The 15,716-nt window shown below is 38.7% G+C and overlaps 1 protein-coding gene across 1 annotated transcript in view; it reads right to left on the minus strand.

Moving 5' to 3' along the window:
* Positions 1 to 8,561: 8,561 nt before the first annotated feature.
* The window catches only part of zgc:63863 (uncharacterized protein LOC393372 homolog), a 28,755-nt gene continuing 21,600 nt past the window's right edge, over positions 8,562 to 15,716 (minus strand). The window contains exon 9 of the mRNA XM_055157212.1: positions 8,562 to 8,789. Within this exon, the coding sequence (XP_055013187.1) occupies positions 8,782 to 8,789 (8 nt within the window). The 3' untranslated portion in view covers positions 8,562 to 8,781. The remainder of the gene's footprint in view (positions 8,790 to 15,716) is intronic.

The following is a 15,716-nucleotide window of genomic DNA, read 5'->3' on the forward strand; positions in this document are numbered from 1 at the left end:
TAAATAAATCATGAAACAATATTGCAAAAGCTTAGCAAACACCAACACTGAGGACAGCATACGGGGGCCAAAGGGTTCTGTTGTTCCAGGCCAAAGGGTTTTACAGGCCCTCTTCTTATGAATTTATATTAGAGGGGGACCCATGTGAGGCTCCTTCCCCGGACCCCCATATTTCTGTCGACGGGCCTGCTAACACTCAACAAATACATGTTTTCAGCATATTTGCCTGTTCTAATCTGTCTTGTGTTCTGGTCATATTGTTCCCCTTTTAATGTGATTCATGTCTATTATATTGGTTTATTGTGACTGTTAACAATAAGACAATCAAGTACTGAATTCAGTAAACCAGCTTAAACTACTCCCTTCGATACTGGCTGTATAGTTGACTGATGTAGTGTTAGTACATTGACAGTATATCCATGTGGTGTTTGACTCTTTAACAAGTCACACTGGTCAATAATAATGTCTTACTGCCATTAAGCAAATCATTACACCATTGGCATTGACATACAAGACACATGTTACACAGTGGAATAAATCCATCATTATTATACTATACATTTGTTTTATAGTTTGACTGAACAATTGAAAGGAACATGAATGATGTTGCTATAGGAATATGCTCTCTGTAAGGGTCCTATATTCAGGTAATGGAAATCCTGGAAAAATGTCATTTTCCAGGCCTGGAAAAGTCATGAAATTTTGTAAAATCAATAAAAGTTTTGCAAAAGCCATGGAAGCCATTTTAGATTCTCTTTCACAAAACTAGAGCACGCTGTTAAGTTATCGTTATTAGACTATTATGATTATTTCTGAATGTCTGCGCCTTTTGTTTAAAAGAGATGACAATAAATGCACTGACAGTATTTTGAATGTTAAAAACTATAATCCCAAACCATAAGGTGAGTGGAAAGGGTTAACATTTCATATTTAGTCCTAAAAGTATGTCAGTTCTACACATGTAGGTGCTGTAAAGTCAGGGAAAATTCACTTTAGGTTATGAAAAAGTCATGGAATAGTTTTGAAATTTTGTCAGTGAAAAAGAGTGGAAACCCTCTATATCACTGTTTCCCAAAAACTGGGTCGCGACACTTAGGTGGGTTGCAAGAGATTTTTTGGGGGGTCGCCTTATCAGAATCTGCATGTAGGTCTGCAATATACAGTTCTGGCACATGGGAGAGCGAGTGACTTTTTTGTTCCAATATTGCTGGTTCAATTGAATGTGGAAAAGAAATAGAAATGGGCTACATTTAATGTCCATATAGGTGACTTAAGGATCCTTTTATTGCTGCTTCAATGATTGTTTTTCATTGTTTAAAACTTGAGTAATACAAATTTTCAGTTCAGAGAGACACGATCACTCAGCGAACAATAAAATATCCTCATTAATGTTCAATAATGGTCAAATCCACCTTTATTTTGTGATTTACGAGTAATGTCTATTTACTTGGGTTGCGGAGGTTTGTGACTTTTAAAATATGGGTCCCCAGAAAAAAAGTTTGGGAAATACTGCTGTATATTACACAGAATTTACTCCTGTGATCTTTAAGTCATGTTAGAATCATGTTAACATCAACAAAAACATACCTGGAGTTGTGTTTTGTTTCATTCACACATGTTTTAGTAACCCCTTATTACTAGTCTGTCTTCATCACCCAAGCTGAAAATGCTCTCTTCCACCTTGTGATGTCATGTAGTGGTAGTTTTCAATTTAACAACTACCTTTTATCCAAATGACTCTAGTGAAGGTGTGCAGAGTTTAAAAACACAGTGGAACATGTCCTGTATTAGAGAGAAGAGAAGAACTCTAAATATGCAGGGTTTGTGTGTTAAACGTGTGAATGAAACAAAACACAACTACAGGTCTGTTTGTGATGAGGAAAAACTTTATAACACAGATCAGAATATAACAAAATAAGGGCCCTTTAACAACATCCATGTTCTAATGACTTCAGACATAAACCCCATCTTGAGTTTGAGAGAGTATGTGATTGAAGCGGGATTTAAAGTCACATCCAAACAGTGACAGAGTAATCAAACAGTCCGGTTTCACAGACACACTTATTTATAGCCTAATCTGAGTTTAGAGATATGAGCTTATGGCTAATGGACAACGCACAGTCCTGCAAGAGCCAAGATAACTGCTACATGGAGACTGCTCAGAGACTTGTTTTACTTCGCAACAATATCACTTTCTATTCATTAAACACTATCCTCTTAATGTGTGGTCTGTTTTGAAAAATAAAAAGTACAATCTTGATCTGTCCACTCAGCTGTTTTGTTCGGGAATCCAAAGCCATTAGCACTATCTACCACATGTGTGTTGTAACTTGCTGCAGTAGTAAATGCCTATAAAAATGATGTGGAAACTCGCGCCACAGGTTTGCTAAAGGGGCATACAAACAATTCATAATGTGGACAATTTGGTCAGCAGTTTTACGCACTTCTACTTCACTTTCTCCGTAAAGCTTAAAGGTATACTGCCTAACATTTCTAGTGGAGGGTCTGCTACTTGTTTGTCTCCAGGGAAATGTCATCGCTTTGTCTAGAGTGATTTACAGTATAGATTAAAGGTATCTATCACGAGGGAGACGAGCAGGTTACAGTTCAGATTTGTGGAGAGTTGCCCCAATTAACAGAAGGAATGAATGTATTTGTGAGCAATAGAAACACCCATAATGAATAAAAGCTAGATGTGCAGTAGAAGCTGAACCTCCGCCAAAAAAGTTGCAGAGGGCACCTTTAATATAGAGGTCTGTGCGAGACAGAATTTTCAGTCCCGCTCCCGTCTGCGCCCGCAAATAATTGTAATTTTTATTTCCGCTTCCACCTGCATTTGCAATATTTTGTCCCGCTCGTAAATCCCTCAGGATGGGATCATTTGCTTACTTAAGCTCTATCAACCACGGAGAAGCAGAATTGTCTAAAATGTGCGTTAGATTAGATCACGTCCGCAAATTTAGGCTGTTTAAAATGTTTAATGCCAAATAAAATATCCAGCACAAATGTTATATGATAGGCATACATTAATCAGTTGTAGATTTTACTTTACACTCATATTTAGTTTGCGGGACTGCAGTTTATCATCCCACTAGCCCGCACCCGCACTGTGCAGTCCCACTCCCACCCCCACCCGCAATGTGTTTCAAAATGTGTCCCTTGCCGCACTGTTTTGCTTCTGGTCCCGTGGGTGCAGGGTGCTACTTTAACATGACCATAGCAGATCTCAGAAGCTAAGCAGGTTCAGGTCTGGTTAGTTCTTGGATGGGAGACCTCTGAGAATGCCAGGTGTCACAGTGGAGCACCAGTGGCAAACATGTTATTGTGTCCTTAGGCAAGATACTTCAACAACATTGCCTACTACGATTGCTGTGTGTGTGTGTATGTATGATGGTGCAGACTGTCAGCCTCGCTTCAGTCAGTCTACCCCAGAGCAGCTGTGTGAAGTGTGAAGTGAATGAAGAAAATGGCCTATCTTAATTGGTTTATTTAGAAGTAGCACTTAAATCATTCCCTTTGTTTTTGAATTTGAAGAATCACAGACTTTTGCTCAATGACAGGTGTAGTAGTAATGTTACACTCTTAGCACTGACAAGTCTTATGTTGCCGTCTTTTTGATAGATGAATTTTGGACAATTATTGCCTCCATGTTCCTGCGTGCCCCACTGTGGTCAGCCATTTGAGGTCTAATGAAGTGTAGACCTCATTTGGAAATTCATTACATCAGTCTTCTCCAGGCCAATGGTAACGGAGCCATTTGTTCACAATATTTTAGGGTTACATTCATGCTAACTAAGCAGCACTGTCCTTTAAAAGTTCTTCTATCACTTTTCAAAACTGTGGACAGCAGAGAACAAAACTACTTCAAGGCTGTGGCTTCTAGTGAGCCTGAAGCTGGAATTAACTGAATGCAAGAAATATTGCACAAATTGTAAATCTGTACAATGCAATATACTTTCTAATGGCTGAAGGTGTAATAAGTATCTTATCTGTAAGTATTAATATTAAACTAACCTCTATTTAAAAACTAAAATCATTGTTATCATTGTTATAATGTTTAAAACTACTCCACAAAAACAAAACATGAGTTCATGTGGTACAAAGCTTAGGCTGCATTCAGACTGCAGGGCTTAATGCTCAATTCAGATATTTTTGTGAAATACGATTTTATGCAAGGTCCTTTACATTTCCAGTCCGACTTATATGTGATGTCCAGTGTGAACTTTAAATGCCCCAAAAGTCGCCTAAACATGGACGTTAGCATTGAGCACCTGACCATTTTAAAGTTGCTGTCGTACCAGAGCCAGAACATGTGCAGCTTATTTGTTTTAAGGAGAAGATTGAGAAGGAGAAGGACGAGGTTTTTGGCCATGGCATTTTGTGGGGCAGTGGAAGCAATATCCGTGTAAAGGAATGTGTTTGTACGGAGTTGCAGCCAAGTGTGGTGGGACTGCTATGTGCTTCGCTGCTTCACTTAGTTTATTTACAATTTTCGTATGATGAGAAGAACGTTTGTGTACATTTGTGAGTGCCTAATTGCATCACTCTCGTGGGAGGAAACACATCTTCAGTGGTCTATTTCAGTGAGCAAACGGGTCAGCGTTGAGCTGTATTGGCTTGCAACAGGTGCGTGTTACTACACGATAGCTGGCCAGGTCCGATGAAAACAATCTGGATGTTCAGACTGAAGTCGCATGTCAAAAGATTAGATATGTATCAATTTTAGGACCACATATCCAAATGGCCTGGGTTGCATTTGAAAAAATCAAATCTGTGTCATTCAGACTGTTATGAAAAGATCATATACAGGCACAAAAAAAAAAAAACGATTTGGGTCGTAGCCTTAGTTAATCATGTTTAGAAATCACATTTCATGCCCTATAATAACAATGATATAAAAATAATACATAAAACTCATTTAGCGCTTTTCATGACTCTCAAAGTCGCGTCACATAAATCAGGACAGACACAAACACAATTGAAAGAAACAGATAAACATGAGATGTGGTTATTTAAAGGCAGTTTTGAACAGGTGAGTTTTCAGCACTTTTTTTAACATAGTGAATGTAGACGATTCTCTGATGTGTTACACAGGGAGTTCCAGAGGGTAGGGGCAGCAGCAGATAATAAGGTATATCTATAAAATTTAAACTATAAAAAAATTTTAAAATATAAACTTGTCAAATGTATGTTTTCTGTTGGTCTATTTTTTAAACGACAATTACTAAACATACAAAAAACAAACAAACAAACAAAAAAACAATTGGTGCAACAACTGATCCTTGTGGTGCACCATCACTACTTACATGCAGTTCCTCTTCAGCCCACCTGATGAATTCAAAGTTCAAGAAACACAAAGTTAACCAAATAACTTACGCTCCCAACCTAGTCTTTTGGCCATAAAAGCGTCACCCTCATGTTATGTGATGGTGCAAGCAGATTTACCTCCTCGTAACATAAGTAATACTCCACACAACGCCGCACTTCTTCACCATGACACTTGCATCAGAATGAATGAGATCGTCTCCACCAATCACGTTACAGCTTTATGGATCATCTGTCAGCTTGGCCATTACACTGCCAACTTCTTGACATTTAGCAACAAATTCATATTTCTTACACAGAGAAAAAAACACACACTCCAAGACACCGCTGTCGAGAAAGTACTTCACTGCACGCTTGTTGACATTTGCCAGGCATTTTCAAACGGACGACACAAGATAGATCCTCGAGACTTAAGACAAATTGATCCGTTCATGTCATAAAACTTGTTTCACTCCAGCCCAAAGTAGCGCCTTCATGGAGTACTATGTGCTCAAACGCTGACTTATCCAATTTAAGCATAAAATTTGCTTGTCGTCTCTTGCTAAAATCTGACCCCAAAGTGTTTGTGGGTAAATTAGATTACGTGGGGATGATATAAAGGGTGTAATATACGAGAGGCTTGGACCACTCACAGCTAGTTTGAAAGATTAACAAGACGCCATGATTTAGTTATGACATGTCTTAAATTAGTCAGAGGAGATGGGGCAAAAAGCGTAACTAAAAAGATGGCGCAGAACAGAGATAGAGATGTTCTGCAGAATGCTCATAGGGAAATAAAGGGATTTAAAAGTGAAATTTTAATCACCAAATGACATAAAGCATATTGTTGTATCTGTAAAAAAAAAAAAGCACTCCAGTTTTCTTTTGATTTTGAGTTTGTTGCTGCACTGGGAGAAGATGGGGTCAAAAGGTCTATGAAGTACTGGGGGCTTTTCATGAAAGAGTGAAAAAATAATAACTCCAAAATATTTCACTTTTGCCTTGAGCTCGGTTATAACTGCTTTGACTCAACGTGTCTATGATGAGTTTATTCAATTACAGGTGTTTTTATTGATATAAAATACATAAAAATAAACATGCATTTTCATAGCTAGTGCTTGTTTCCAGATATAAATAAATTTAATGCCATACTGTGAAACATTCAAGGCAAAGCAATAAACTCTCCACAGACATGCAGGTGAAGTTTCCTCCACCACAAATGTTCCATAGGGGATCAGAGGCTACATATAAACTGCAGCCTGAAGTGGCCCAAATCAAATTTTTTGGCCCCTATGTGACCTGTATCTGATCTTTTAATGACAGTCTGAATGACACACCGATTTTTTCAAATTGTGACCCAGGCCACTTGGATATGTGCTCCTAAAACAGATACATATCCGATTTTTTGGCATGCAACTTCAGTCTAAACGGTCAAGTCGCATTCATCCCACCTTCACTTCACAAATGTACACAAACGTTCTTCTCGTCAGATGAAAATTGTGTATGAACTCTGTGTCAGTGAAGCAGCGACAACACATCACAATCCCACCACTCTTGCAGGCACTCCGCACCCACACGTTCCTTTCTATGGACGCTGCTGCCACTGTCCCACAAAACGACATGGCCAAAAAAACCCGTCCTTCTCCTTCTCAATCTCCTCCTTAAAACAAATAAGCTGTACATGTTCCGGGTCCAGTACGACAGCAACTTTAAAATGGCCAGGTGCTCAATGTGAACGTCCATGTTTAGGTGCCTTCCGTAAACCCTGAGCACACTCCCTGCTTGTGACGTTGTCGTGTCCTCTAATGCCATGCAGGACACTTTTGGGGCGTTTAAAGTTCACACTGGAGATCACATACAAGATGTATTTAAATGAAATGTGAACAACCTCGCGAAAAAATTGGATTTCACAAAAAAAATCTAAACTGAGCATAAAGCCCCGTGGTCTGAACGTAGCTTTAATGGTATAAAAAATAAAAAGAACATACTTGGTCACTTTTTTAACATTTGTTTTGTTGAGACAATAAGACTGTTATGGTTTGTTTATAGACATGAAATGGAAAAAAGACATTACAAAACCAAGATTAGCAATAATTATCATCCTTTAGTGAGCCTTATATAATCCATAGACTGCATAAAGAAGTGGAGTAAGTAAGTGTGACGTCACCCATAGCATTCAGCTCCAGTTAAATGAAGCTCACAAGGCTAGCAGTTATAAAGGTGAATTTGGAGCTTTTTCTATTTATTTATTTATTTATTTATTATTATTATTATTATTATTATTATTGTAGAACTTTTTATTATCCCTGTAGGGAAATTCTGCTCTGCATTTTACCCATCCCTCCGGAGCAGTGGGCAGCACATGAGGCGCCCGGGGGCCCATCTCTATGATCTTCTTGCTAGGTTTAGTCAGGACCTTAGCTGGAGGATTTAACCTATGGTACATATTTAGGGTTGATGGGGGAAACTGAAGCTCCTGGAGGAAACCCACCCAGATACGGGGAGAACATGCAAACTCCATACAGAAAGGCCCAGGTGAATTTGGAGTTCCATTTGAGGAATAGGAATTTATTTACTGACAAAATAGCAAGAGAAAAACAACGATCACGTAGAACAGGTTCATACGAAGATTTTAAGACCAAAATGAAAATGCTATGTCCATTTATATATATAGTCTATGATATTAACAAATAATCATAGCTTTTAGACAATACATCAGGTTATACACTATTTGAGATATACAGAATCAAACACACACAAGGGTAAAGTCAGCTGAACCTAAAGTAGGCCTGTTGTAACACAGGAGGCCATCGGAATCCGTGTATCAGTTGTTCATAATTTTTTCAATATAAAGTCAAAAATAAGAAAATGAAAAAAACAACAGTTTTCTTCATTATTTGTCTTCAAACCCAAGATGAAAAAACGGATAACAATTCATTTTTTCAGTTTTTGATTTTGTGTTTAAATGAATAATGGAAAAAAAGGATAACGACCGTTTCCCGTTTCCGTGACTTAAACTGCAATGCCGGACTTTTGCGCTACATACGGACTGAACCAGGACCAAACCGGAACCAGACCAGGACTGAGACCAGAACCAGACCGTCCATTATTCATTTAAACACAAAATCGAAAACTAAAAAAAAAAAAAAAAAAATGTTATCTGTTTTTTCTTTTTTTTATTCTTCGTATTTTTGGTTTTATTTTGAAAAACGAATGAACGAGTGATACACAGATTCATCATCATCATTTTTCACACATAAGATGTTACCTTTCCTTTCTCATACCTTATCTTATAGACCTTTTAATCACTGTCGCTATCAGACCATTTCATACACTAGACTGGTCCATAAAGCTACTGGGACACTTCCTAATTCCTCTGGTGTCCATGGAAACAGAGGTGAGGTCGTGAGAGGTCGCCGACTCGGGGGGTGTCAGGTGGACCAGAGGACGAGAGGTCATCCGCCAAAGCTACAGGGGCTAAGTCTCTGGAGGTGAAAAAAAAAAAAAAAAAAAACACTCAAGCAAACGCACACATCCTGCCATAAGTATATTAGGTATTAATCCAGATGTACAGACTGGCCCTGCTTTTAGCTAATGAGACCCCTGGGTTATCACAGATTCACTCGTAATGATAGCTTCTTTACCACTCTACAAGGTGAAAGTAATTTGACCCATTTCAAAGTTCACATTAGCAGAATAGCAGCATTTTATCCCACAAAGAGTATCCGTTGCTATTAAGATATTGATGTAAAGTTGTTTGTGATTGGCCGAGCGTCCTCTACATTGTCTTGTTTGACCTTACCTTCACTTGAATTGTGTGCCGCGAAAGGATTTATGCGCCGTTTCAGTCTTCGCAAATAGCTTTTCTAGCCATTACTCAAGAACATGTGGATTTGAATACACTACATCTCATTCTGGTTGGTGACGTGTTCAAGGTAACAACAGAGGAAGGCGTCATGCGTGGAGAGCTCAGGGCCCCCCCAGTCCCCCCTCCCCCCCCACATACAGAGGAGTCTTATGTTCACATGTACTGTACAAGGTTGGGTCGCATCAGCATGCAAGGGACAGGCTGCACGTGTGGAGCCTGTAAACACTTTGGGACATGTTCTGTGATCCATGACAGAGTGAAGGCTGGAGGAGAGAGAGCGGACGGAGAAGAAAGAGGCGGGGGAGGAGAGAGAGAGAGAGGAGGTAGAGAAAGGAGAGAGAGGGGAGGGAGGAGAGGGGGGAGTGAGAGTGGACGTAGAAGCAAGAGAGAGGGGAGAGAGAGGAGATAAGGGAGAGAACGGAGGGAGACAGGAGGGAGAAGAGAGGGAGAGAGAGCGGACGGAGAAGAAAGAGGGGAGAAGGGAGGGTGGGAGGAGAGAGACTGAGAGGAGAGAGAAAGGAGAAGAGAGAAGGGAAAGAGAGAGGAAAGAAGGGAGAGAGAGGGGAGACAGGAAAGTGAGAGGAGAGGAGGGAGAGAAAGGGGAGAGAGTAAAGGGGAGAGACTGTGGATAGAGAAGAAAGAGAGAGGAGGAGGAGAGAGGGGGGAGAGAAAGGAGAGAGAGGGGAGGAAGAAGAGAAGGAGAGAGAGTCAAAGAAGACTAAAGAGAAGGGGGAGGAGAGGGAGGGGAGAGAGAGGGGAGAAGGGAGGGAGAGGGGAAAGAGAGAGGGGAGAAAGGAGAGGAAGAGAGAGGAGAGAGAGGTTAGAGAGAGGGGGAGTAAAAAGAGCATCAGACAAAAGGAGAGCTGGGGCAGGCGTGACATTGTGTCCACATGGTCAGGTCCAGCTTTATAAGGCTCTGTGATTGATGAAGCATCACACTAAATTAAATGTTACATGGTCAAAGTGTCTTTGTTTTGCTGGGCCAGTCAATAGAAGTGCACCTGTACCACCAAAAAACAGCAAGAATTGATTTTATAAATGTATCTATGACAGTTTATGTGATCAGAGTTCAGCTCAAATTCTACCATTTTTATAAACTGATTGTACACTCTGATAGAAATGTGTACAAGGTCAATAATGTAATATTTTTATTGATGTTTTTAGAGGTCAAAGTCAAAACACAAATATATTCAGAAATGTCAATAAAGAAACAAAAAGAGTTTAGTGGGTTTTGTTCATACATTACAGCATGTCTGGTTTTAGTCCCAGTGTGGACACAAATTTATATTTATAATATTTTTTTTTTCATAGCCATTGGCTTTGTGCCAATAATAAACAAGTTACTCTTTTAAAGGTGCACTGTGCAATTTTTCTGGTGGAGGGTCCAGTACCTACTTGTCTCCGTGGAGATGTTATTGCTTTGCCTGGAATGTTCCATGATGTGACATTAAACATATCCATCTAGCATTTATTCATTTTGTATGACCTGTAATGTAGTGTAGTGCTGTAACCTGCTTGTCTGCCTCGTTTAATCTATACTGTGGAACATTTTAGTTTTTCCCAAGGTTTCCCAAAACTTTTTTCCGGGGGACCCATATTTTAGACAATAGACATCATTTGTAAATCACAAAATAAAGGTGGATTTGACCATTATTGAACATTAATGAGGATATTTTATTGTTGATTAAGTGATCATGTCTCTCTGAACATTTAGTTTTACTCCAGTTTTAAACAATGAAAAACAGTAATTCAACCAGCAATAAAAGGATCCATAAGTCGCCTATTTGAACATTAAATGTAGCCCATTTCTTTTTCTTTTCACCTGAATGTATTGGAACAAAATAGTCAATAAAATAATTTAATTAAACAAAAAAAACTAGAAATTATTAAAAAAAAAAAGTCTTAACATTTCAACCTAAATGCAGATAGTTACTAGCCAGGCTGGCTGCACCTAGTGCCTCTGCTCAATTTAATTTCTCTCCAGTGACTAGGTCAGGAGTCAGAATACACTAGACGGTTTGCAAAATAGAATTTTATTAAGGGGAAAGACTTTATGGCCCTTTTTCCGAAGGGATTTGGGAAAAGCTTAATATACCAGTTAGGACTGTTAGCAGTACATTACATACGCTACGACCAAATAGCAGTGACTGGTTAAATGAAAAAAAGTACCTGCCTACTGTCAGGCAAACAAATTCTAATGCTGCAAGGTCAGACCGTTTCTACAAAGTGAAACCGGCTGATGAATCAGGCTAGATTGTGACAAGGTGACCCAAAAAACATCTCTTGTGAGATGCTACACAGTGCACCTTTTAAGTCTTTCCAACTGAGTATTGTGAAGGACAGGGCATCTGACATTAAAACATTTGCAAAATTATAACATATATACACATTACTTAGAGGTAGAGTATAACAATATAACAATGATGCTCTGTTACAAACCAAGATGAGAACTGTCAGTGGATGCAGATTCATACAGTATATAACATTTTAAACAGAATTTTCATTGGTATGGTTTGAATAACAAGGCAAGGCAATTTGTACACAGTAATTCAAACCATTTCAACACAATACAAACAAATTAAAACATAACTAATAATTCAGAACATTGAAGGATATGTGATGTAAGGAGCAATCTTTGAGTTCTTGGGCTCTATCTTCTTTCAAACAATCCGCTAACAAGAAACCAACAGCTTTTTGTCACGCCATTTGGTTTTCCTTTTTGTCTAAATTAGAGCCACACAAAGCATATTAATGTCATCAATTTCATTTAATCAGGGCATCAGTTTAATACAAACTGTGATGATCCCCAAATGTCACTTTTCTCTGGGTAATTACCATTGATTTTCATGAATATTTGAAGCATTACTGTGTGCCGTATTAATTAACAGCTTGGCATCTTTCCAGTCGCTCGCAGACCTCTGAGACTGAGATCAAGTTAATCAATTACAAACGCACAAAAAAAAAACACGAAGTTTGGGGAGTCTGAACAAATGCCATATTCAAATGAGAAACAAATATGTATGAATGTGTTTTTTTCAAGTGAGAAACAGCACTTTTCCTTTTGTTATAAAGAAGCGATTCATGTTTGATGAGCATCCAAATCCCTTCTGAAATGTCTAAAGGGAACAGATAAGGTCAAAGATGCTTTCTCTACTCAGAAGGGTCAGAGTAAGAACAAGTGATTCCAGTGGATTTGTTTATGGCTCCTTTGAATACATGCTTTACACTGTATTATTCATTCACTCGAGGTTGTTGACATAGCAGCCCTGGGACAGACTGAAGGAAAAGATAGGCTCTATTCACGCTTATGTCAGAAACCAAGAAGACGTTTGGAAACATGCAATGACAAAAATTGAAGTAAATGTCCTACAGCTGTAAAATGAAGACTGCATACGTATGTGCTGTTTAACGATGCACTGCGTAACTTTTCTAGTGGAGAGTTCACCACCTGCTTGTCTCCATGGAGATGTTATTGCTTTGTCTAGAATGTTTCACAGTAAACCTATAGACTGCATTACAGGTCAGATCTGTGGAGAGGCGACCCTATTCAGAGACAGAAATATTGTATTTTTGAGCTTTTTTTTTTTTTGAGATTTTAGAAACACTTTTCTGGCGGAGGGTCCGTCAAATACTTTTTTTCGTGGAGATGTTAATACTTTGCCATGAATGTTTCGCAGTATGGCTTTAAACTTTTCTATCTTAATGGAGACCAAACCAGACTAAGTTACAGGTCAGATCTGTGGAGAGGCGACTCTGCTCACAGTCAGAATACCTGTTTTTCTAGGTATTCTTGAGCGATAAAACCACCTGTAATTGAATAAATGTAAGGTAGAGCTGTTTAATGACATACTGTGGAACATTCCAGGCAAAGCAAGAACATCTCCATGGAGACGAGCAGGTGATGGACCCTCCACCAGAAAATCTGCGCAGTGCACCTTTAAATCCCATATTATTATCTAAATGTGTATAAGTATTTTTCCCTGTGAGTAGCAGAGAGGCGCTGAGCTCTTGTTAGTGCAGTCTGCGGCAGTTTGACTGTGAGTGTCACTGGGGAGAGTTCACGTCAGACAGAGCCCCGAGCAGCTGTTGTCCCCAGTGCGCCCGATGATCACACACGCACACACACACACATGCACACACAAACACACATCTCCATTCTGCACACACCTCCAGCCCAGTGCTTGACTTTAGCATTGCTTCAGTCTGTGCCTTGTGTTTTGAAACGCGAGGTCAGAGCCACATCACGCGGCGCAGGTTGATGAACAGATACACCGGCAGGTTCTAGCATGATTTTGGGATGTTCATGTTGTACCAGTGGACTAGAAGTGTGTAGGCTACTTAAACTTAGACTTAGACTTAGACAAACTTTATTGATCTACAGGGGGAATTATTTGGACACAGCAGCTCACAGCATATTATAATAAATAACAAAGAGAAACACATGAATGGTATAATAAATTCTAAATAAGTCACAGAAATAGCAAAAGGCTGGTGTCAAATAAGACATAATTATATAAATGTACAAGTAAAAGTAAAATATAGAAATACAGTAATAAATATATATCTCAGCTATATTCAAGAGGTCGTAAAGAAAACCGTGCAAAAATCACATGATCATTGACAGGACATAAGAGTGAGTTGTTGTATAGTTGTAGGGAGTATTATCTGTTACATAAGGGTGAGTTGTTGTACAGTTGTAGGGAGTATTATCTGTTACATAAGGGTGAGTCTTTGTACAGTTGCAGAGAGTATTATCTGTTACATAAGGATGAGTTGTTGTACAGTTGTAGGGAGTATTATCTGTTACATAAGGGTGAGTCTTTGTACAGTTGCAGAGAGTATTATCTGTTACATAAGGGTGAGTTGTTGTACAGTTGTAGGGAGTATTATCTGTTACATAAGGGTGAGTCTTTGTACAGTTGCAGAGAGTATTATCTGTTACATAAGGCAGTAAGAAGTTGTAGGGAGTATTATATGCTATGTAAGGAGTTGTTGTACAGTTGTAGGGAGTATTATATATCACATAAGGGTGAGTTGTCGTACAGTTGTAGGAAGTATTATCTGTTTTATGAGGGTGAGCTGTACAGTTGTAGGGAGTATTATCTGTTACATAAGGGTGAGTTTTTGTACAGTTGTAGGGAGCATTATCTATTACATAAGGGTGAGTTGTCGTACAGTTGTAGGGAGTATTATCTGTTACATAAGGCAGTAAGAAGTTGTAGGGAGTATTATATGCTATGTAAGGAGTTGTTGTACAGTTGTAGGGAGTATTATATATCACATAAGGGTGAGTTGTCGTACAGTTGTAGGAAGTATTATCTGTTTTATGAGGGTGAGCTGTACAGTTGTAGGGAGTATTATCTGTTACATAAGGGTGAGTTTTTGTACAGTTGTACGGAGTATTATCTGTTACATAAGGGTGAGTAGTTGTGCAGTTGTAGGGAGTATTATCTGATACATGAGCTGTAGGAGCCTGTTGGAGAATGAGCTCCTCTGTGCTCCTCTAAATATGAGTCAGACGATGTAAATACTGTAGTCTAAAACATATTTTACATAATAAGAGTTTGCAAAAACAGATAAAGAAAGAAAGTGCTGTTTGAGGCTTGCAGTTTACTCTTTGTCTGGCAGTTTTCTCAAAAGACAAATCTATTTTAGTGCAATATAAATATTAATCCATCCCTCCTTGAAGAAATCCACTCAACTATACTTAGTGGTGGATGAAGTACTCCAGTTTGTTACTGAAGTAAAAGTACAGGTACAGGGGCAAAAGGCTACTCAAGTTAAAGTATCACATGAAAAAAATCTACGCAAGTAAAAGTATTAAAGAATAAATAGTAAAGGTATTTTACAGAGATTTTTAGAACAATTAAATGATGAAATGTAATGATTCTGATAACGAATTAAGCTGATTTTAAGTGATTCAGTGGATTTCTTAATATTTCTAGTTGTTTTTGTGTATTTGGTTTACTCAAAATAGGAACAGTAACTCAAATTAAATGCGTTAAAAGTAAGTCTCAGCCATTTCAACAGGCCATAAAGAAAAGTACGTTTTACTTTTCAGCCCAGATCTAAAATGTAGTAGGGTAGAAAGTACAGATACACGTTCTCAATTGTAGTGAAGTAAAAACAAAAAGTATCCACTGTAAAATTTGCTTAAGTATAGTACAGAATTTGCCTAAATGCCTAAAATTTTTACTTTATTTTTGTACTTGGTTACTTTCCACCACTGCTTTTGCCCCCTGTAGACCCGGGCCTGTCTAACCCATGCACCTTCCTGTTCTGTTCCATGTGTTTTGATGGCTTTAAGCTTTAAGCCAAATTACACACATTGTCGCTTAATGACTCCTCTCTGAGCACATTGTTGCGCGTCTTATGCAACAGTTACAAAACACCGAATCAAAGACCGCATTTACCAACACAACCCGACACTCTCAAGTCTTGTGTGTTCAGATCTCCAGCCTTAAAATTAGGATTGTAACTTCGGCGGACAGATCGAAAGCATAAACCATGGCTAGCCACATCTGCTCTCTTCTCGTACCCTCAC

This window comes from Boleophthalmus pectinirostris, unplaced genomic scaffold (assembly GCF_026225935.1).
Source record: "Boleophthalmus pectinirostris isolate CB_2022bp ecotype Guang Dong unplaced genomic scaffold, ASM2622593v1 HiC_scaffold_21, whole genome shotgun sequence".
NCBI classification, from domain to species: Eukaryota; Metazoa; Chordata; class Actinopteri; order Gobiiformes; family Gobiidae; genus Boleophthalmus; species Boleophthalmus pectinirostris.